The sequence below is a fragment of the Lithobates pipiens genome, unplaced genomic scaffold, assembly GCF_037356315.1.
Source record: "Lithobates pipiens isolate NorthernLeopardFrog02 unplaced genomic scaffold, aLitPip1_a1.2 Scaffold_8, whole genome shotgun sequence".
Lineage (NCBI taxonomy): Eukaryota > Metazoa > Chordata > Amphibia > Anura > Ranidae > Lithobates > Lithobates pipiens.
The window spans coordinates 4,980,092-5,004,763 of record NW_027507903.1 but is presented as its reverse complement, the minus strand read 5'-3'; the positions used below and the strand labels follow the sequence as shown (position 1 = coordinate 5,004,763).

General features: G+C 43.4%; 2 protein-coding genes across 4 annotated transcripts in view; one reads left to right on the top strand and one right to left on the bottom strand.

Moving 5' to 3' along the window:
- Window positions 1-24,672, top strand: part of PAQR5 (progestin and adipoQ receptor family member 5) — a 617,270-nt gene that overhangs the window by 187,211 nt on the left and 405,387 nt on the right. The window lies entirely within an intron of this gene.
- Window positions 1-24,672, bottom strand: part of ANP32A (acidic nuclear phosphoprotein 32 family member A) — a 43,200-nt gene that overhangs the window by 13,219 nt on the left and 5,309 nt on the right. For all 3 annotated transcript variants that reach the window (XM_077470704.1, XM_077470702.1, XM_077470703.1), the window contains exons 2-4: window positions 12,952-13,101; window positions 7,362-7,484; window positions 6,984-7,182 (exon numbers count right to left, since the gene is read on the bottom strand). In XM_077470704.1, the coding sequence (XP_077326830.1) occupies window positions 6,984-7,182; window positions 7,362-7,484; window positions 12,952-13,101 (472 nt within the window). The remainder of the gene's footprint in view (window positions 1-6,983; window positions 7,183-7,361; window positions 7,485-12,951; window positions 13,102-24,672) is intronic.

Here is a 24,672-nt window from a genome sequence, read left to right as displayed (position 1 = left end):
CTCAGAATCTGATGCAGCTGTGCATTGTAACCAATCAGCTTCCAGGTTTTATTGTCAAAGCTGGAGACTGGGTTCACCCTTCCATGGCTCACAGCAGGAGTCCAGTGCAGCTCCGTTCACCGCTTCAGGTCCGATTTCAGACAGAATTTTGGGCCAAAACGGACCAAAAGACACACAGGTCTCTTGTGCAATTTGCACCACAGCCGCTGCAGAGATGCGAGAACCGGCTCCAAAGAAAGCCGGTCAACAATCTCCTGCTGTTCGAATTGGGTGTGGGAAAGTACACATCCAATTCACACTGGTGTGAACCCGGCCTTAAAGAGTTGTAAAGTCTTGAGGTTTTTCATCTTAATGCATTCTATGCATTCCTGTGCTGCAGCAGCCCCCCCCAGAGCCCCCATTTTACTTGCCTGAACCCGATCGTTACAGCGTCGAGGAAAAGCACATCAGCTCCAGCAGCTGCCTTGGGTCCTCATTGAATAGACTGATAGCAGCAGGAGCCATTGGCTCTCACTGCTGTCAATCAAATCCAGTTACATGGGAGCTGGAAGGCGGGGCAGAGTCCTGCTGTCTGTGTCAATGGAGGCAGCAATAGGACTCGGGAGAGCGCCCGCACGAGTGCCCCCATGGAAAGGGGCTCTCTGGGGGGGGGGGGCACTCGAAGAGGAGGAGCCAGGAGCACCGCCGGGGGACCCCAGAAAAGGAGGATCGGAGCTGTTCTGTGCAAAACCCTTGCACAGACCCAGTAAGTATAGCATGTTTGTTATTTTAAGAAGAAAAAAAAAAACCTTTACAAATCACTTTAACCACTTAAAGCAGGTGGAACCCCGCTGATGGTTTTTTTTTGTGGTTTTTTTTCCTGACCTGCAAGGGAAAAGTCATAAATGAGCTCAATATGAAATACTTACCTTAGAATGAGGCCCCGACATCTCGCCCGATCCACACCGAGGGAGCTGACATGTTCCCTAGGCGTGTCGTGACTCCGGTGCTGAGTGGGCACTCAGCGCCGGAGCCGCGATATCGTCACTCCCGCGCATGAGCGCAGGAGTTTTCTTTCCGGCAGGGTCCGGCGTCTGCCGGACTTTCAGCCGAGAATCCCCTGTGCGCATGCGCCGCTGCAAGGGAAATATCTCCTAAACCATACAGGTTTAGATTTTTTTTTTTTACCTACGGGTAAGACTTATTATAGGCTTACCTGTCGGTAAAAGTTATAAAAAAAAAAAAGACTATACAACCTCTTTAAAGGCAAGGCAATGTCATAATGTGCTAGTATACATCTTCCACTGGTCTTCCTTCCAGGGTCGCAGCCTCCGGCTACATGAGTGGCTGGGGGCGCGATGACGCCACTCCCGCACACGCGTACGAGACCCACTGTTTCTGCCATGGTCACTGAAGGTATGGCACTGTAAACTGGACCTTTGGAGCTCATGCACCAGAGACATCACCGGCTGCATGCACTCAGGAATATCTTCTAAACAGTGCAAGTTTAGAAGATATTCACAGTACCGACAGGTGAGCTTTACTATATAGAGTAAATAGATACCCAACATGTCATGCTTTAAACTTCGAACACCGTTTACATATGTGGGCGTGACCTGCGTATGCGTTCACTACTGCACACGAGCACGTGGGAACGGGAGGCCTTAAAAAAATAAAATAAAAAAATCCCTTGCAATAACAACGCAGCATAACAGGTACTCTTTATGGAGAGTATCTGGGGTCCAAAAGACCTCACGTCTCTCTTCTACCCTTAAAAGTAAAAGGATCAAAACAAAAAATAAAAATAAAAAATTATCTTTTGCTTAAAGAAAAAAATATATATTTAATAATAATAATAATAATAATAATGTTTACATGCCCAGAGAACCGCAAGTGACGCCATGACGTCACTCTGCTCCTTCAAGGGCATAGAGGTGGGTGAGCGGTGGCCATCTTGCCATCGCTCATCTCTATGGCAAAAAACTGCCAGCGCTGGTCGGTTCCAGGGCTCAGCGATTGTGGGGCTCACTCTTATCTGAAAGACTGGAGCCTCAGGGAAAAGAAAATACCGGGGGTTATGGCATATAGCTGCAGCCATCACCCCTGAGTTGAACATCAAAGTAATGACATTTTCCCGGTTGGACAATCGGCGAGTGGTTAAATTGGGACAAGCTGAAGTTAGAAGCGGATTGGTTACTATGCACAGCTAAGCCAGATTCTGGAGTGCTCCAATTTTGGCAATTCTCCCCCTTTGTGTTATGGTTACCTAAACAGTTCATTCACCTTCTATCCAGTCTGGTAGGCCTTACCTAGCGGACTGGGCATGGGCACTACATCATTCTTACTTCATCTTAAATAGATTGTACAATCAGACTGTAACATTTGACCAGCCTAAAGTGCATGGAATATAACATGGGCAACCTGTGCTTCTCAAGGTCCTGTGAAACCCTCACATGTCAGTACACCGGGAATGCTGAAACTGGTATATTCACAACAGCTGGAGGAACCCACAATTTAAAAAAGTAGAAATCCAGCTCATGTTGGACTTTAACCACTTAAGGACCGGGCCTATTTTTCAGACTCAGTGTTTACAAGTTTAAATCCGTTTTTTGATAAAAAAACTACTTAGAACGCTGAAACATTATATATGCCGCTGAGACCACTTTTATCTTACAGAGGACAGTCCGCAGTTTTTAAAGATAACGGGGTTATGGCAGCTAGCTGGTTCAATAACTACGGTATTTAACGTCAATGTAGCGACGTATAACGACGGCGGCTGGTCCTTAAGTAGTTAAATAGTTCCTATGGGCCAAGCTGGCCAAAACAAACGGTTTCCTTGAAATAACTATGCGGTCGCTGTGCGCTCTGTAGTGGAATCAGCTAACTAAAGCAGCACTGTGTTAGGGCGGCAGTACGGATGACTTCCCGTCTTCTACCAGCACAAAAAGTATAGTTGGGCCAAATGCTTCTCTATCCTTTAGGAGAAGCCTTGTATTTTTATCAATGAGAACAAGGCTTCCTCTGATTGGCGGAGATGGAAATTGTGATGACATCTGTCCGCCTCTCCACTTCAGCCAATCAAAGGAAGCCTTGGATTCGTTGATAAAAAAATACAAGGCTTCTCCTGAATGGCGGAGAAGCATCTAAGCCGACTACTTAGTTACATCTGCAGATAGGAAGTCACCCGCAGTACTGCAGGAACTAAGCACTGTTACTTGATGTAGCCGATTATACAACCCTATGATACAGTGCACACAGGGGACACATAGTATGGTCATGGAAATGGCTCATTTGGGTCAGCTTGTCCCAAACAATAACCCCCCCCCCCCAAACATGATATATTTTCTAAAAGACGACACCTTGGAGAATAAAATAGTGGTAGTTCCAATTTTTTTTATGGCACACCACATTATCGCAAAGGTATAGAAAACACAAAATTTAGTGCATAAAAATGCAATAAATTACCAATTTTTTTTGTAAAATATAAAAGATGAGTAAAGAGTAAATAGATACTCAACATGTCAAACCTTAAAGAGGAGCTCCAGGCTCCTTCTGAAAAAAAAAAAAAAAAAAAATATATTAAAAGTCAGCAGGTACAAATACTGTAGCTGCTGACTTTTAATATTAGTGCACTTACCTGTCCAGTCATCCAGCGGTGTCCTCACCCGAACCATTTTTTTCAAAAAGCTTTCAGGTGCTGCTTTGCGGCTTCACAGACAGTTCCCTACTGCTCATGCGCGACGTGGGCTGCGCTCTGTATATGGGCCGTCTGCAGAGGAAGGAGGCCGAACTTCTGGCGTGGCCATGGCGAACTCGGGCAGAAATGGGAGCAGGTACCTGTTAAAACCAGGTACCCCCTAAAAAGGTGCCAAATGTGGCAGCGGAAAGGGTGGGGGGAGCAGAAAAGTGGAGCTTCCCCTTTTGGGTGGAGCTCCGCTTTAAATTTGAAAGCGCCCCTGAAATGGAAGCAAACTTCAGTACTCTAGATTTTCTATCGGCAATGCTTTAAAAGCCCCCTACAGGTTATCAGTTTAGTGTTACGGAGAAGGTCTGGTGCTAGAAATATTTCTCTTTCCAGTGATATCAAACATGTGTACTGCAATCAACGGTTTGATGCGTAGGTGCTCCAGACACGTGCATTTACGTTTGTACATGTGTATATGTGGGGGGCCCTCATGTGCTTGGGTTTAACAACTTAATTTTTTTATATATATCTCCATCTCTCTCTATATCTATATCTCTATATATATATATATATATAGAAATAAAAAAAAAAAGCGTGTGTGTGTGTGTGTGTGTATGTGTATATATATATATATATATATATATATATATATATATATATATATATATATATATATATATATATATATATATATATATATATATATATATATATATATATATATAAAAAAGTCCCCTAAGTGATCATTTTTTGGAGGCAGGTTCTCTTTAAAAAGACATCTGGGGTCTGAAAAGATCCCCGATGTCTCCCCTGTGCTCCACTGAATGTAATGCTATGCAGATCACATTGCACTACATTCTTTCCCGGATATGCTGGCCAGGCGGACTTGGAAGTGATGTCAAACACGTCCCTTTCCAGATCAGCAACAAGACAGGAGAGAGGACTGCTCTGCTCCTGCCCCTCCATCGGGTGGCACACACTATGTCGGTTCTGGGCCCAAGCAGAGCCCAGGGGGTTGGTATTGCTGTTACCGAGGGTGTGTGGAAGGCAGGAGTCTCCTAGTCAGATTTACACATGTGTGTCCATACAACCTACAGGCCTGACAGTGAAAGAGTTAATGGCTGCCATAGCCCTGTTAAATTGTTTCCGGGACAGTAAATGAGGAAAATCTACCTTCACTAAGTTCTAGTGCAAAACCTGCAAATTTTAGTTGGATTGCTACTTAAAAGATTGAATATAAAAAAGGTTTAATGGCGATATACCAGCTCTGGTCCTCACGACTATAAGAATTGTAGAAAGAATGGCGTGTAAATGTTGTCCTTGCCCACATTTATTTAGCAATTGCCAGAATGAAAAATCTCATACTACTACTGTAAATCTGTTTATCGCTTTTATACCTTTGTTTCTATAAAAGCGTGTTTTAAAGATTTCCCAAAAAAAAAAAAAGTATCTTCCAGCAGTAACGTGTTAAGCGGCGTTGGACCAGGAAGGGCGGTAGTTTCCAAGGTAACCAGCGCATGCTATAATTGGGAATATTTTTATAACTACAATTGCTGTCAGGGTGAGCTACAAAAGCTTCATCACTTCCCCATATAACTTCATTCTGACCGAATTTGCCTTTCATCAGGTTATCATTTTTGTTTAATAAGCTCTCCGGTCTCTTTCCCTACTATAGTAAAGGAGAAGCCACGCTGATAAAGTCCCAAATTAAGTTAGTATCATAATACACTTAAAGATGCACTTAATCAGAATGATAAGGTAGTTCTTAATCGAAATGCCCCCCACAGTGATTCACATCAAGAAGTGTGCTGTCACCTTAAAGAATTCCTGCTTACCAGATAGCAAGCAAACGTGGCATGTGGCTATAGCCCAGCCAAGTCCTATGAACGATCAACAGGGTGGACGGCTGAAACGTCTCACACACTGTCAGTGCTGTAGAATCCGTGACCATCTCACTCCTCTCAGAGTCTCTCTGTCACATCCTCAGATCCGGCGCAGTCTGCAAATCTTGCTAGAGCCAAACATGTGACTGTTTGGCTCTCGTGAGATTTGCAGACTGCGCCGGATCTGAGGATGTGACAGAGAGACTCTGAGAAAAGTGAGAAGGTCACGGATTCTACAGCACTGACAGTGTGTGAGACATTTCAGCCGTCCACCCTGCTGATCGTTCATAGGATCTTCGGTGTAAGTAAAAGGCCTTTTTGTCCACTATGTGATTAAAAAGTAAAAAAATTTAAGTTTCAGCCAAGCACATAGACAAACCCCCCCCCCCCCCCCACACAAAAAAAAGATTTTTGAGCCCCCCACGCGAATGTAAAATGCACACGTTGGGGCATCCCAACACACTACAAATCACGCGTTACAATTGTGATACACAATACATGATTCCCATGACTAAGCGCCAAGGGGCGGTGCGAAACGCGTTGGTGGCATGGCCTGGTCGGGGTCCAGGCTGAGGTTGATACACACCCCCCCCCCCCCCCCAGGGATGTTATGAATATGCGACCATAGGTGAACACTCTCCTCACTCTGAGCCATTGCAAGAGCCGGGACGAGCTCCCTCCCCCTACCAGCACTCCCAGCGGTGGATGTCATAGGACCCCCCCTTCAATAGAGCCAGAGTGGCACACGGAACAGGCCTTGGGTCACACTTTACATATCGCAGCACATGCCAGAGAGAGCAATAATTCTAGCACCAGACCCCCTGGCATAAACACTAAACTGATGAAAACTAGCCAGAAGTGATTCCTGCAGAGGAAAGAGGCAGCAGACAGAAATGACACTTAGTGCTCTGGACGGAGACAAGCACACACTATACTCTGTGCAATGTTTCTCAACTCCAGTCCTCAAGTACCCCCAAGAGGTCATGTTTTCAGGATTGCCCCTCAGATGAAAAACTGTGGTAATTACCAAGGCGGCAAAACTGATCAAATCACCTGTGCAAAATAATGGATAGCCTGAAAACATGACCCGTTGGGGGTACTTGAGGACTGGAGTTGAGAAATAGAGGGATAGGCTTTGTTCGTTTTTCATGTCTGAGGTTTACAACCACTTTAAGAACCTCTTTGTACATGTTTGAGTGCAACTCGAAAGCTCCACAGCCAATGCAACACCTCAACAATAAAAAGCCACACAGAACATGCAAATAAAAACCCGCAGATTTCTACTAAAGGAACGGCCTTCACTTTTCTCTCCAAGAAATTCAAAGAAAAATGAAAAACAAATGTACGATAGTGGAGACTTTCAGCCCATTTCAGTAAAAATGAAGGCAAAAAAAAAAAAACATAGGAGCTTGAAAAGCCAAAATTCCAGTACCCACCATCGTCCTCGTCCTCCTCGTCATCTAAACCCTCCAGATAGGCTTCAGCGTCGGAGTCGGGGGCTTCCTTGTCATCTTTGTCATACCCATCCAGGTAGGTGAGCTGGGGCAGTAACTTGAAGACGTTTTCTCGATAGTCGCCGAGGTTGGTGACCTCACAGTTAAACAGGTCTAAGCTCTTTAAGCTCCCTAATTTTTTCTGCAGGTGGGAAAAAATTATGCAGAACACAAGGGTAGAAAATTACGAACACACAAAGATCGAGGTGCGGCATTCACATACACTTTGTACAGGTAGTCTGAATGTCCCCTTTAGCGCTTTAGTAACGTTACATTCAGAAAAACCCGCCCTGCACCCGGAATAAAAAGCGGCTTTCTCACCAGAGGTTCCATTGTGCTCAGATCTTTTATTCTGTTTCCGCTCAGGTTGAGATGTGTGAGGCTTGGACATTTTTCGGCCAGAACTTCCAGTCCACCCGAGATGTTATTATCACTCAACTCCAACTGCAAACAAAAGAAAAAAAAAAAAGTCATCACTGGTCAACCAGAAGCCACTGAAATCAAGAAGCCGGTATTCATAATGAAAGCAAAAATGACTGGAAGAAGGTGCTGCCCCCCGCTCTCGGTGCACTCCATACTAGAATCAAGGACGTGGAGTTGATGGAGAAGATGACCGCCAGGATACAGGACCGGCTCGAGGCCCATGATGCGGTCTGGAGCCCATGGAACTCCCGGATGTGATCGAACGCAGGGACCACACACGGCGATTGCCCCTTCTTCCCTTCCCCTACCCTCCCCCTCCCCACTCCCTCCTCCCCCCTTTTTTCTCTTTCGATATGTTCTCTCTCTTTCCTTACCCTTCCTATCTCCTATCCTCCCCGCCTTTGTTTTCTCTTTTCTCCTCTTCTTATCGCTCAGTTTTACTATTCCTTTTTGTTTGCCTCTCTTTCCTCTATTCTCTCTGGCTTGCGCTTTCATGTGCTTTATTGCTCCTCTAGAATGCTGCTTTGAGGATAACGCTTGGAATGAGTAGTTAATATCGTTTGTAGAGGTTTATATCCAAGTATTGGGCTACCCTACTGGACCCTACGATGGGCAACGCCACTTTTCTAACTCCAGGGTCGGCTCGGATGTTCGCGGAGGAGCCCCCCCCTGGCCTGGTCTGTGCCAGACCCGGGGGGCTCCCTGTGATTGGCCATTGGGCGGGAGGTCCCTAAAGACTACTCATTTATTTTCTTGCTGATTTAATGTGACGCAGTAATGCATGAAGTGTAATGCACCGTTTGAAAGAATAAAAAGTTAATTGACAAAAAGAAAGCAAAAATTACATTAACAGCTCAGACGCCTGAAACCAATACCTTTGCGGTGCGATTTGAGTCCATACAAAAGAACTACAAAGAATCACATGCAATTTGAACAGGAATGCGGTGTAAAACCTGTCCGAATCACATGCGAGTCCACCGAACAGACAACATCCCTCAAAGGCCAAGTCAGGTGTTCCCTTAATATGGAATTACTGTCCCAGCCATGTAGCCATATACACGATCTACATGAGTGAAAGTCAGACCTACGTAAGACACAAGTTTAGATGTTTGTAAAAAGCCATCAATAACCGAAACATAAGACATTTATTCCACCCGCTCCATGAAACCAGGGTCATACTCCACGTTGGAGAGATCCCTTTAAAACCCCTTGCCCCCCCCCCCCCCCCCCCCCGGCCTTTTCTGGCACTCTTTGTTTACATGTAACCATTAGCATTTTTTGCTAGAAAATGTCTTAGAACCCCCCAAACATTATATTAGTATTTTAAAGGAGAGGCCCTAGAGAATACATTTTTTTTTTAGGTCACATGATATTTGCGCAGCGGTTTTTCAAACGCTCTAGGTAACTAGGCTCCATGTCTAAAAGGAAGAAGATGTGAAAGTTGTGTCTTTGCTGCCACCTACCTGTAACCAGCCACAGCCATCGGAGGTCTTCTGTCCCTAGCAAAATGGTACAAGGCGATTCTTGGCAAGAATTTATCCATCTTTATCAGATGCTTGTTGGAGGGAGTGTGGCCAACGCATTACCTTCCTGCACATTTGGTGGGACTGCCCCAAGCTAAGGCTTTATGCCGCGTACACACGACCGGACATTGACAGCAAACGTCAGATGGAACGAATCCGCCTAATTCCATTGTGTGTGGGCTCCATCGGACCTTTGCTGTCCAAAAATCTGACGGACTTTACACCCCTTTCACACCAGGGCGTTTTGCAGGCGCTATAGCGTTAGAAATAGCGCCTGCAATCCGCCCTAAAGAAGCTGCACCATTGTGTGTAGTGTGAAAGCCCCGAGGGCTTTCACACTGCAGCGGTGCGCTGGCAGGACGTCAGAAAAAAGTCCTGCCAGCAGCTTCTTTGGAGCGGTGAAGGAGTGGTGTGTTTACCGCTCCTCCACCGCTGTTCCCCATTGAAATCAATGGGGCAGCGCTGTAATGCCGCCGGCAAAACGCTGCTATTGCGGTGTATTGCCGACGGTTTTAACCCTTTCGCGGCCGCTAGCGGGGGTAAAAGCGCTCCGCTAGCGGCCGAAATGCGCCGCAAATCCGGCGGTAAAACCACACCGCCGACGCAAAGGGCGGTGTGGTGTGAAAGGGGTCTAAGAAATAGAACGTTTAAAAAAAAAAAAAATCGCCGGAACTCCGCCGGACCCAGTTCCTATTGGAAATCCGCTCGTCTGCATGCTTGTCAGATGGACGAAAACCGACGCTAGGGCAGCTATTGGCTACTGGCTATGAACTTCCTTATTCTAGTCCGGTCGTAAGTCATCACGTTCGAATCTGTCGGACTTTGGTGTGATTGTGTGTGGCCAAGTCCATTCATTCGGAAAGTCCACCTGAACTCCACCGAAAGTCTGTCGGGAAAACCGTCGGACCTAGTCTGCCGGAAAGTCCGGTCGTGTGTATGTGGCATTATTTGCAGGATATCAGAGCCCTAATCAGACATGCCCGATTCACCTATACAGTTTCTACTTCATGTACCTTCCCCATTATCACAAATGCGTTCTGTCCCGCCTTCTAAGCGCGACACTCGATTCCAATCTATTGGGAAAAAATACCCAGATTGCTTGCTGTGCGGAGTGGGTACGCCTGGTGAACAACATTATGGAGGCGGACGATTGGATGGTTACATGTAAAGGTTGCTATAGTACATTCTATGCGGTTTGGGCCACTTGGATCCACTATACTTCAGGGGCCTCAGTTGCTCTACAAACCCCCTTCATCAGCACCAGCAATGCTTCTGATGGGGGGGGGGGGCGCTGTGCACTGTTTTTTCTCATTATAAAGGCCCTGACATATAATATCCGCTTGCAGACTGCATACCTTACGGTGTCAGAGCGGTTCTCCTGTGCTAGGTATGTGATCCGGCACTTTCGGGTAGGGGGGTGCGCCTCTTCTGCTGTGATTTGTCACAGCAGAAGCCAATCAGCGGGCGCTGTCCAATGGATGTCTGCCGGCACCCGCTGATCATTGAGAGACACAGAATGGAGCTCTGCCTATGTGAACCAGGCAGATCGCTGTCCTGTCAGCGGGAACCAATACATTTTCTGTGACTGCAAAGTAAAAGGAATTAAATATTTCACATCCCTTAGTGAAACCTCACAGCACACACAAACACTGGCTAGGCACACATTTAACCCTTTGATCGCCCTATATATTTAACCCCTTCCCAGCCAGTGTCATTCGTACAGTGACAGGGCATATTTTTAGCACTGATCACTGTATTAGTGTCACTGGTTCCCACAAAGTGTCAGTTAGAGCCCGATTGTCCGTCGCAATATTGCAGTCACACTATAAAAGTCGCTGATCGCCACCAATACAAGTATAAAACAAATTAAATACAATTTCTAGTATATATCCCATAGTTTGTAGATGCTATAACTTTTGCCCAAACCAATCAATATACGCCTATTGGGATTTTTTTTTACCCAAATTATCTAGAATACATATTGGCCTAAAATTTATGAAGAAATTTGATTTTTTACTTTTTTTTATTGGATATGTTTTGTAGCAGAAAGTAAAAAAAAAAAAAAAAAAATATATATATATATATATATATATATATATATATATATATATATATATATTTTTTTTTTTTTTTTAATTGGACGTTCATTCTTTGTTTATAGCGCAAAAAAAAAAAAAACGCAGAGGTGATCAAATACACTGCAGGATTTCAGTCCTTCAATTGTATTCTTGGTGACTATGGTCCCAGCTGCCTTAAGATCATTGACAAGATCCTCCCGTGTGGTTCTGGGCGATTCCTCACCGTTCTCATGATCATTGAATCTCCACAAGGTGAGATCTTCCATGGAGCCCCAGACCGAGGGAGACTGACAGTTATTTTGCGCTGCTTCCATTTGCGAATAATCGCACTAACAGTTGTCACCCTCTCACCAAGCTGCTGGTCTTGTAAAAAAAAGGGGGGGGGGGGATTAGTCTGATAGAACCAGGCTAATAAGGGGTTACTGCTAGCAACAATAGATCTTGTAGCCCATTCCAGCCTTGTGTAGGTCTACAATCTTATCCCCGACATCCTTGGACAGCTCTTTGGTCTTGGCCACGGTGGAGAGATTAGAATCTGCTTGCTTCTGTGGAAAGGTGTCTTTTATACAGGCAACAAGCTGAAATTAGGAGCACTCCCTTTAAGAGAGTGCCCCCAAACTCAGCTCTTTATCTGTATAAAAGACAACTGGGAGCCAGAAATCTTGCTAATTGATAGGGGGTCAAATACTTATTTCACTCATTAAAATGCAAATGAATTTAGAACTTTTTTGAAATGCGGGTATTTTTGTTGTTTTTCCGTCTCTCACTGTTAAAATAAACCGACCATTAAAATGATAGACTGATCATTTCTTTGTCAGTGGGCAAACGCGCAAAATCAGCAGGGGATCAAATATTTTTTTTACCCCCTCACTGTACTGCTGAGAAAGGGTATTTAGCAGTATTTACTAAAATAATTGCATTTCTATGTTCTGTGGGAGATCAGATATAGTGAATTTCAGGCTCCTGGGTTTAATAACACTTTAACTTCGTATTTGTGTACAATCTTACATGGTTACATAGTTAGTCAGGTTGAAAAAAAGACACAAGTCCACCCAGTTCAACCATAAAATCACAATCTCATGGTCAACTGTAGGTTTTGTCATGGCTGCACTACTTAAATGTATGAAAATTTTCCTTAAAGCGGAGTTCCACCCAAAAGTCTCCTCTCCCCCTCCGGTGCCACATTTGGCATCTTCCAGGGTGGGGAGCACAGGTTACCTGTTTTTGACAGGCATCCTGTTCCCACTTCCGGGAGTCCAGGTGCCCGTGACATGACCCCGGGGCTCCCTCCTCCTCCACCACCTGTCATCGGGCCAGTAGGAGAGAGGAGTGGGGCATCGCGCATGCGTAGTAGGGTTCCCGGCAGGAAGCCGTAAGGCTACACTGCTGGGTTCCATTACCCGCAATGGTGGTGGCAGCACCCGACATCGCGGGACTCCAGGACAGGTAAGCGTTATATTGTTAAAAGCCAGCATATATAGCTGCTTGCCTTTTATTTTTATTTTTTTGGACAGAACACCGCTTTAAATAAAGATAACAAAAACAAAAAAAATAACAAAAAAACAAAAACAAAAAAAAGTTATTCTGTGTAAAGTTTGAGACCAGCAACATATGGGGTGAATCTCCTGGAATAACATGAAAGAAAATCTGTTACAGATTACAGATAATTTCCTCTCCTCCATAGGAAAATAAATCCTTTTCAGCACACGGGTCACATGAAAAGAATAGCAATGGAACATAGCAAAACTGGTAAGTCCCAAACTAGAGACAAACAAAAAGAGGCAAATCTCTCCCCAGTGGTTGCTGATAAGAGACCCCCCTCCCCCCTCTAATGTACTGACAGCAGGAGGATGACAATTAATGAAAACATCAGCAGTCGCCGATTACCTTCTTCAGTTTGTTTAGCTTTGGTAAATTTGCAACAGAGCTGAGACAGACGTTGATTGTGCTTAGAAATTCCAGTCCTTCAAATTCATCCGTCAGTCCCTCGATTTTTCCTTCTTTGGACCGGCAGTTATCCAGGACGAGCTCTTTCACCTGGAAGTAAACAAAGATGGGCCCAATTAGGAACATGTGCACTGCGGAGGGGGGTTTGGCGGAATCGAATGCCTACTACACACGATCGGATAAAAAAAAAAAAAATTATATTTATTTATATTATATATATTATATATATATATATATATATATATATATAGCGTTTGATGTAATCGTCCGATAACCTGATCATTCGTACTGAGCTTTCGAGAGCAGAGCACGAGAGTTCATCCGGAATTATCCGAATTTTTTTCACTTGTACGATTTTTGTTTAAACCGCTTTTGAATGAATGAATGAAATACTTGTATAGCGCACAATGCGCCTCTAGGCGCTGTGGCGAGCTTTGATCATCTGCTTTTACCCCACTTTTACCCCCTTCCTGCCCAGGCCAATTTATCAGCGCTGTCACACTTTGAATGACAGTTGCACGGTCATGCAGCACTGTACCCATATGACATTTGTATCATTTATTTCCACACAAATAGAGCTTTCTTATAGTGGCATTTAATCGCCACTGGGGTTTATTTTTTGTTAAACAAATGAAAACGGACCAGAAATATTATAGCAAAAAGAGTTTTTCTTAGGTTTCTGTTATAACATTTTGCAAATAAGTAGTTTCTCTTCTTTGCTGATGTGTGTGACGAGGCTGCACTGGCGGGCACTGTTAAGAACTGATGGAGCTGCAATGATCATCAGTATAGATGTCTGTTTCAGACTTGCAGATTACCGGCTCTCCTCCTCAGGCTGTGATAGCGCAAGGAAAGGAATGCTGATAACCAGCAAGTGTGTTTAAATTGTGATCAGCCGTTATTGGATACAGCTGATCACATGGCAAAGGCTCTCCGTCGCACTCAGTGATCATCTGTGTCCAAAAGGACACATCGATCACAGCGCACTGGAAGCTTGGCGCAGTGGGAGTGGTTCTGGGAGGGCATCAATAGACGCTCTCCCAGAACTGGACGGCCATGCTGTAGCCATCACTCAGCTATAGCACAGTCAGCAAGTGCTTAATCAGTACAGTATTCGTAAATAAAAATAAAATAATAAATAAAAAATAAAAAAAGAGGAAGAGAAGACCAAGACCACCATGCTTGGAAACCAAAGAATACAATACATCACATTACATCATTTCGGGACCAGCAACATACCACAGGCATCTTCCTAGTACTGTTTTTTATTTTTTAGAGCTGGCCTTTGGCTTTCTTGTAAAAGCAATCCTAGCGCCCAACTAGCCGCTGGACTGCTTTTACAAGCGGCTGAAGGGGACACACCCCCCCCTGCCACCTTCCGCCAGCTTGCTTGGACTCTCCTGTCCCACTGGGAGACCCAAGCGACCAGCAGGCACATCTGCCGGGGTCGGCTTTGTTTTACTCTCCGCTATAATAACCCAGAAATGATGACCTGACATCACTTCCAGTTTACCCGAATGTCAATAGTGCCATTTAAAAAAATAAAAAATAAAAGGCCAAAACCACGATCTTTGTGTTTTGAATGCGTTAAAGGCGGGATTTGGAGTCTCAGACCCCAGATCTTTCCATAAATAGTACCTGTCACATGACTATTGCTGTCACATGGGATGTTTACATTCCCTGTAACAGCAATAAAAGTGATAGGAAAAAAACCCAAATGAACCCTTTCATGACTAAGCCTATTTTTGGCATTTGGTGTTTACAAGTTAAAATCCATATTTTTTTTTTAGAAGAGACTCTAGAGAATAAAATGGCGATTGTTGCAATATTTTATGTCACACGGTATTTGCGCAGTGGTGTTTTAAACGCAACTTTTTGGGGAAAGGAACACTTTCATGAATTTAAAAAAAACGAAACAGTAAAATTAGCCCAATTTTTTTGCATAATGTGAAAGATAATGTAACGCAGAGTAAATAGATACCAAACATGTCACACTTTATAATTGCACGCACTCGTGGAATGCTGACAAACTACGGGTTTTTTTTTCCAGTTACCAGGTTAGAGTTACAAAGGAGGTCTAGTGCTAGAATTATTGCTCTCGCTCCGACGATGATCGTGGAGATACCTCACATGTGTGATTTGAACACCGTTTACATATGCGGGCGCGACTTCCGTATGCGTTTTCTTTGCGAGCGCTTTAAAAAGATTTTGATCACTTTTATTGCTGTCACAAAAATGTAAACATCCCTTGTGACAGTAATAGGTGGCGACAGGTACTCTGTATGGAGGAATCGGGGGTCTAAAAGACCCCCGATCCCCCCTTACACTTCAAAGTATTCAAATCGCCGTTTTCAGCGATTCTGAATAGTGTATATATTTTTAAATCCGGCGCCATTGGCGGCCGAGTAAATGGGAAGTGACGTCATGCCGTGTTTACTATTAGGAGACTGGAATCAAGCCACTTACGGCTTCATTCCAGTCCCTGCCCAGCCGCCGGAGGCATCGTATCGTGCATCGGTGCTCCCGATTGAGCGGGAGCACTGGTAAGAACAGCGGGGGGGCGTGCCCTTCCGCTCCCCCGACATAACAGCCGAGCGGCTTTTAGCCGCATCGGTTGTTATGGCTGGAAAGCCAATCGCCAGCTCTAAAAATGAGTACCGGCATGATGCCTGCAGGTGCGGGCATCATCCCGGTATAAGCCCCGGAAGCAGAGTACGCACATCTGCGTACCCTCGCGGCAAGGGGTTAAATAAAATAAAAATAAAAGCAACAGTGTTAAAAAAAAAATAAAAAATAAATAGGAGTGCCCCTATTAGGGCTGAAACAACTAATCGATTATGAAATTAATCGATTACTATTTTCATAATCGATTAGTTGGACAGTAACTTAATGGGGTTAAAAAAAAAAAAAAAAGAGCCCTTTATAGTACAAAAAAGAGCAAATAATTGCTGCTGTAAATATTACATTCACAATTCTACAGTAAAAAAAAAAATTTAACCCCTTACAGTAGTGATTATCCGCTTTTTTCGTACTATAAAGGGCTCATTTTAGTTTTTTTAACCCCATTTATGTTACTAAACGTCTTAGACCTGGTTGACATCTGTTTTTTGGTGCTTTTTGCAGAAACGCACTACAGTTCATTTACATGGTTTCCTATAGGAGACGTTCACATCTGTGCTTTTTTCAGCTGCTGCGTATTTAGAAAGGGTCAGGGGCTTTTTTTTTGCTCTTCTCTTCTTTGCTCTTCTCTTCTTTGTACATTCGCTGAATGAAAGAATGTTGTCTGAAATGTATTTATTTATTTTTTTACATTCTGTTTTTAAAATGAATGTAATTTCCGAACAAAAACCAAAGTGTCTGAAAATTCCTTTGACCAAGACGTTTTCTATTTCCAAATTTTCCCGTCACTGTAGTTGAAAATGAACGGCGATTTGACCCACTAAAGATCAGAAAATTGAACAAACGTTCTTAAAATTACATTAATTTATTTTTTTGAAGGAAGACATTGTTTTTTTAATAACAAAATTTTTATCTCTGATGATATTTACCAGATTCTCCCTCTCCTCTAATAGTATATACAGTATATCTCTTCTGTCTGTTATTCTCAGAGTGGATTACATATTTTGCTCCCTAACCATAGTTTTGGTTATTTATATTTACCACAACATAGAGATATTTAACCACCTCGCGCCCGCCCTATAGCCGAATGACGGCCGTAGAGCAGACGCTTTCGTCCGGGTGGCCGTCCCTGGATGCCCTAATGTTTACTTCCGCAATGCGCACCGCCACGGGCACGCATCGGGGAAGTTCTGTGTTTGCCGTGTCCCCCGGGGACAGGCAAACACAGATCGCTGTAAACGGCCAATCACATCGGCCGTTTACAGCGCGATCGGCGCGTCCAATGGGAGATGATCTCATATGTAAACATATGAGATCATCTCTCAGCGCCGCTCTCCCTCCTCACACAGACAGAGTGTGAGAGGGGAGAGAAGAACGGCTGCAGCGCCGTCAGTGTAAAAAAAAAAAAAAAAAAAAAAAGTGTAAGAAAAGAAAAGTGCCATCCTGCCCCAGTGCCACCTGTTAGTGCTATCTGTCCCCAGTGCCACCTGTTGTCAGTGCCATTTGTCCCCAGTGCCATCTGTCATCAGTGCCACGTGTCATCAGTGCCACATAGTGCCATCTGTCATCAGTGCCATGTATTAGTGCCAGCTGTCATCAGTGCCACGTATCAGTGTCACGTGCCATCTGTTGTCATTGTCACGTGTCATCAATGCCACTTATCAGTGCCATCTGTCATCAGTGTCACGCGTCATCGGTGCCACGTATTAGTGCCACGTATTAGTGCCATCTGTCATCAGTGCCACGTATTAGTGCCCCATGTCATCAGTGCCGTGTATTAGTGCCCCGTGTCATCAGTGCCACATATTAGTGCCACGTGTCATCAGTGCCACATATTAGTGCCATCTGTCATCAGTGCCACATATTAGTGCCATCTGTCATCAGTGCCACGTATCAGTGCCATCTGTCATCAGTGTCACGTGCCATTGTCCTGGTGCTTCAAAAGTGTAATAAGTAGTCAACAAGTTAGATGTGTAATTTATGTTCCTAGAACACATGATGGCGCCCCCTGCATGTTGGGCCTCTCTATGTGGCCAGGCTGTGAAAAAGTCCCACACATGTGGTATTGTAATACTCAGGAGGAGTAGCAGAATTTTTTGGGGGTGTCATTTGTGGTATACACATGCCATGTGAGAGAAATAACCTATTACAATGACAATTTTGTGGAGAAAAAAAAAATTAAAAATCTTAATTTTGCAAAGAATTGTGGGGAAAAAATGACAACATCAAAAACCTCACCATGCATCTTACTAAATACCTTGGAATGTCTACTTTCCAAAAAGGGGTCATTTGGGGGGTATTTGTACTTTCCTGACTTGTTCGGGTCACAAGAAGCGAGATCGGCCACCAGTACATCAGATGTGATCAATTTTGTGCGATTCGCACCACAGCTTGTAGACTCTCTAACTTTCACAAAGACCAAATAATATCCACTAATTTGGGTTATTTTTACCAAAGATATGTAGCAGTATAAATTGTGGCCAAAATTTATGAAGAAAAATTAATAATTTGCATAATTCTGTCACAGAAACCAAGAAATATGCGTTTTTTTTTCAAAATTTTCGGTCTTTTTTCATTTATAGCGCAAAAAATAAAAACCCCAGAGGTGATCAAATACCACCAAAAGAAAGCTCTATTTATGGGGAAAAAAACGACAGAAAATTCATTTGGGTACAGTGCTGCATGACTGAGTAATTGTCATTCAAAGTGTGAGAGCACCGAAAGCTGAAAATTGGTCTGGGCAGGAAGGGTGTTTAAGTGCCCAGTAAGCAAGTAGTTAAGAATAAATTTCCATTTTTTTTTTTTTTAAACTTTACATATTAACTAAATTGTACACCAGATTTTTTTAAGGTTATTAACCGATTAAGCGAAACGATAAACGACCAACTAATCGATTATGAAAATAATCGTTAGTTGCAGCCCCCCCCCCCCCCTCCGTGCGCTGGTCCTGCAAATAGAGATCGTCTCACATGTACAACAAGACTGCGAACGTCAGGTTATGGGCAGTAATCCTAGCACCAGACCTCCTGCGTAAATCTAATAGGGGTAACTTGTAAAGATTAACATGCCGTCTATGGATAGTAAAAATTTACATCTTTGTTGCTGTTGCATGGGCGTGCGCAATTTTAAAGCGCGACATGGTTGGTATCTATTTACTCTGCATAACATCATTTTATAGAACTACATTTTTTTTTTTTTTTTTTTTTTAGGGAAAACATATTAAAGCCTCTGCTTTAAAAAAAAAAAAAAAAAAAATGAATAATAATAATAATAATAATAAATATTATATATATATATATATATATATATATATATATATATATATATATATATATATATATATATATATATATATTTGGGGGTTCTAACTAATTTTCTAGCAAAAAAATACTGATCGTTACATGTAAACAAAAAGTGCCAGAAAAGTCGCAGTCTGGAAGTGGCTACATCACTTCTGAAGTTGTATTTTGTCATATGAGAATTTTTGTATGTTTAGTAACCTCTTCATTTTGGATAGGAGACTAGCTTGAAAAAAATAAAAAATAAAGATGGACGAACATTTACACATCCAGAATAGGTTCTTAGATGTACTTGGACAATCCAGTCAGCAAAGCTCGGTATAAACATACAATGGTAACATTTCACGTGTGTTTTGGGGGTTTTCCCATCCATCTCTAATGGGCCCCCAAAACATCATATGAGTGCACCAGTGGTGTGTTGGGGGTGCCTTAGAAAATGAAAAGGGCCGGGGACATTTTACAACACATGGGAGCTCGTTGAGGATCCCTATCATAATTAAAGCGGCATTACACCCAAAAGCAAACACTGCAGCTTACGAATTCTTAGATGTGATGGCTGCATTCGTTTTCCTTTTCTTTTCTTTTTTTCTTTTTCTTCACCTGGTGATCTGCCTAGTAAGTCTGTTTTACAAAAGCACAGGCTCTCCAGCAGAATGTATCAGTTTACATGGATGAGATAAACCATTTATGGCTGTACAGGAGTGCTTACAATAATCAGCTTTTATTTATGGAAAACAAACGGAAAAAAAAAAACTGTCTGCTGTAACTGATTGTAAAGTGTAAGCTGGAGTTTGGGCTTTTGTTACTGTATTTATATCTGCTAGTCCATCCAACACCCTCCTCCCCACAGACTGACAATGCTACTGTCCAATGGGTGCCCCCCTGTGCTCTTTCATCCAGAATAAGGGGGGCACTCTAATACAGGTGGTGCGTTACTGGCTAGATCACCTGGTAAAAGCAGAGGAAAAAATAAAAGAAAAAACGGCAAATGCAGCCGCTGCATCTAATGTTTGTTAAGCTGCAATATTAAATTTTTGGTTTTAATGACACTTTAACCACTTAGCGGACGGCCGTTCTGTGCAGATTCACACACATATACAATTCTGAACTTCTGGGTAGGGTGGCGCGTGAATCACGGCAGCAGCTGATCTGCAGGTGCCGTTGTCCTATCATATAATGTCCTCCATCGGATAGTGTCCGCTGTGTACTGCGCATGCGCAGTACACAGCAACACAGATTCCGAAAATTGCCGAGGATGAACGGTGCATGCGCCGTGAGTCCAGGTTCTATTCCCACTATCCAAGTGGACATAGAGTTGGAATATAAAAGAGCCGAGCGCAGCGAGGCCGAGCCCGAAGTGTGGCGAGCGAAGCTCGTCCGCGAGGGGCCCTCTAATATTCACAACCCTTTGTCTGCTTGGATGGTGGAGCTACCACCTCCACTCACGGCGCAGGCGCCGTTCAGCTTCTGAGATTTTCCGAAGCTTCGTCTGCTCCGTACTGCGCATGCCCAGTACGGGGCGGATGCTATATGATGGCTGACTATATGGCAGAACACCGGCCAATGGAGGTCTGTCGGCACCCACCGATCGTCAAGCTGAGACACAGGACAGAGATCTGCTTATGTAAAGGCAGAGCTCCGTCCTGTCAGCGGGGATGTGATGGATTTTGTTTCCCTGCAAAGCACATCTCTTAGTGAAAGCACCTAACGCAGCACGCACAAACACTGGCTAGACATAGTTAACCCTTCGATGGCCCTAGCTGTTTAACCCCTTCCTAGCCAGTGCCATGAGTACAGTGACAGTGCATATTTTTTAGCAAGGCTCACTGTATTAGTGTCACTGGTTCCCACAAAGTGTCAGTTAGTGTCAGAATGCCCGCCGAAATATTGCAGTCCCGCTAGAAGTCGCTGATCGCTGCCATTACAAGCATGAAAATAAAATAAAAAATTCCAGCATAGCCTGTAGACGCTATAATTTTTGTGCAAACCAATCAAAATACGCGTATTTTTTCTCACCAAAATGATGCAGCAGAATACATGTTGGCCTAAATGTATGAATACATTAGATTTTTAAAATATTTTATTGGATGTGTTTACAGCAGAAAATAAAATATAGTTTGTTTTTTCAAAATTGTTTTTTTTTTTTTTGTTTACAGAGCAAAAAATTTTAAACCGCAGAGGTGATCGAATACCTCCAAAAGAAAGCTCTATTTGTGCGGGGAAAAAACAAAACAAAAACGGTATAAAATGTTATTTGGGTACAGAGTAGCATGACAGCGCAATTGTTTAGTTAACCACTTAAAGACGGCCCACTGCATATATACTGCGGCAGGGCAGCTCTATTGCATGAAACAATGTACCTGTACGACGTTTTGAGTAATAGATACAGTGGCGCGGGATCCGATGCCCATGCCTGGCGGCCGCGATGTCCACCGGCACCCGCAATTGTAGTAGAGGCAAAACGGGGATCTGCCTATGTAAACGAGGCGGATCTCTCCGTTCTGACAGGATCTGCTGTTCCAAGTGATCAGGAACAGCGATCTCCCTGTTCTCCCCATTTAGTTTGCCCCCCCCCCCCCCAGTTAGAAAACACCTCCCTAGAGAACACTTAACCCTTTGATCGCCCCCTAGTGTTAACCCCTTTCCTGCCAGTGCCATTTATACAGTGACAGTGCATTTTTATTGCACTGATCACTGTATTGAGGTCACCAAGAGTCACTCAGGATCAGATTTGTCCGCCGCAGTCCTGCAAAAAATAAATAAAAAATGCAGATCGCCGCCATTACCAGTAAAAACATAAAAAAAAATAAAAAAATAACAAAAAGCCCCTAAATATTTCCCCTATTTATTAAAAAGGTATAACTTTTGCACAAACCAGTCAGTATACGCTTAGGCTTGGTTCACACAGGGGGCGGCACGACTTGCAGCGCGACTCACAGACCGCGACCTGCACACGACTTCAGTGGCGACTTGCAAAACGACTTCTGTATAGAAGTCAATGCAAGTCGCCCCAAAAGTAGTACAGGAACCTTTTTTCTAAGTCGGAGCGACTATTAGAACGGTTCCATAGTACAGAATGGAGCGCTAAGTCGCCTGGACAAGTCGCCCCCTGTGTGAACCGAGCCTTATTGGTATTTTATTTTTATTTTTTTTTACCAAAAATATGTAGAAGAATACATATTGGCCTAAACTGATGAACAAATTCTTTTTTTTAAAAAAATTTATTGGATATGTATTATAGCAAAAAGTAAAATATAATTTTTTTTTCAAAACTGTCGCTTTTTTTTTTTTTTTTTTTTATAGCGCAAAAAAAAATAAAAAATCAGATTTGCCCACCGCAGTCCTGCAAAAATAAATAAAAGCGCAGATCGCCCGCCATTATCAGTAAAAACAACAAAAGGCCCTAAATATTTCCCCTATTTTGTACACAGTATGGATATGTATTATAGCAAAAAGTAAAATATATATTTTTTTCAAAACTGTCGCTTTTTTTTTTTTTTTTGTTTATAGCGCAAAAAATAAAAAAACGCAGAGGTGATCAAATAACACCAAAAAGAAAGCTCTATTTGTGGGAGGGGGGAAGGACATCAACTTTATTTGGTTGCAACGTTGCACAATTGTCAGTTAAAGTAATGCAGTGCCGTATCGCAAAAAAATAAATAAAATAAAAATGGCCTGGTCATGAAGAGGTGGGGGGGGGGGGGGGTAAATCTTCCAGGTGTCAAGCGGCACAAGTGGAGGGCATTTAAAAAAATAAACACAATTGTCAGTTAAAGTAATGCAGTGCCGTATCGCAAAAAATAAATAAAATAAAAATGGCCTGGTCATGAAAGAGGGGGGGGTAAATCTTCCAAGGGGTCAAGCGGATCGAGTACACAGGTGCTACGTGTCGATGAATCAAGCAGCACACAACGCTGGATAATTGGCGCAAGAGGCCCCAAGCAGCCGGAAACGTCTTTCTACAATCAGATCAGATCTTACATCCTGAAGCAGAGCAAATAAACAGAAATGATTAGAATATAATCATTTATGGAGGGAGAACGTTCTACCGTCACTAGCTGCGTCTTGCTCTGGCTGTAGGATTCCTACTATACGGAGCCCCCCCCCCCCCCGGATTAACACTGGAGAGGACACTAACCACTTCAGCTCCGGAAGATTTTACCCCTCTTTCGTGACCAGGCCATTTTTTTGGCGTTACGGTACTGCATTACTGTAACTGGTAATTGTGCGGTCGTGCGACGCTGCACACAAATAACATTGATATCACTTTTTTTCCCCCCTAAATAGAGTTCTTTGTGGTATTTGATCACCACTGGGTTTCTTATTTTTTTATTATATAAACCAAAAAAAAATTACTTTTTTTTGTAAAAAGACAATATTTTTTACTGTCATAAATGAAATATTCAATAAAATCAAATATCTTCTTGAATGGAGGGCAAAATGTATTTGCTACATTTATAGGATTGGTTTGCATAAAAGTTATAGCGCCTACAAAACTATGGGGATATATACTGGAATTATTTTCTTTTTTTCTGTATATACTATTAATGGTGGTGATCAGCGACTTATAGTGGGACTGTGACAGTAAGGGGGGGGGGGGGGGGCTAACTGACTGCCACTGACATCACCAATACAGTGATCAATGATAAAAATATGCACTGTCACTGTACTGACACTGGCCAGCAAGGGGTTAAGAATGCGTTAATGTCTATATCAGAGATAGGCAAACCTCCAGCTGTTGCAAAACTACAAGTCCCATCATGCCTCTGCGTGTCATGCTTGTGGCTGTCAGTCTTGCTATGCCTCATGGGACTTGTACTGTAACAGCTGGAGGTCTGCTAATTGCATATCCCTGCTATAGACATTAACACATGATTAACCCCTTCCTATACAACGTGCTGCTTTTTTTTACTAAAAACTCCTTGCAGGGAGAAGAAACAGACAGACACCGATCGTTTCCTCTGTACACAGCCCTGTGTGTTTGTTAATACAGAGCTCTGGGCTGTGATTGGACAATCATTGGCTGGGACCTGCTGACAAAACCCCCGTATCCAATCACAGTGGGAGTCGGCGTGGGATGGAAAAGGGGGTGGGAGGTGCTTGCGCCTGGAAACCAGAAGAAGGCGGTGGCGGCGGACAATCTGACACAAATACTTGGGGGGAGACAGGAACTGACTGAAGCTTAGTACACATCGGCCGAATATCAGACGGTTCAAAAGACACTGCCTGACATTCGGCGAGTGTGTATGGCAGACGGTTCAGCCGGCATCGTTTGAAGGCTCATGACCGAAAACGGTCTGCCAATGGCTGAGAGCGCTGACTGGAGTGTTCTGGCGGGGATTCCCACGTCCTCCTGTCAGAACACAATAACTCAGTAGGGGACATCGTTGGGCTGACATCGGATTGCTGGTACAGCAGCTCCAACCTGAGCAGGTCAAATGAAAAAAAAAAAAAAAAAAAAAAACACACACTAGTGGTGTGTGTGAAGCTTTACTGCCAATTGCATCACCAGTGACACTAATACAATAATCAGTTCTAATAATATGTACTGTCACTGTACTAATGACACTGGCTGGGAAGGTTAACCTCTAGGGCAGGGATATGCAATTAGTGGACCTCCAGCTGTTCCAAAACTACAAGTCCCATCGTGCCTCTGGGTGTCATGCTTGTGGCTGTCAGAGTCTTGCTATGCCTCATGGGACTTGTAGTTCTGCAACAGCTGGGAGGTCCCCTAATTGCATAT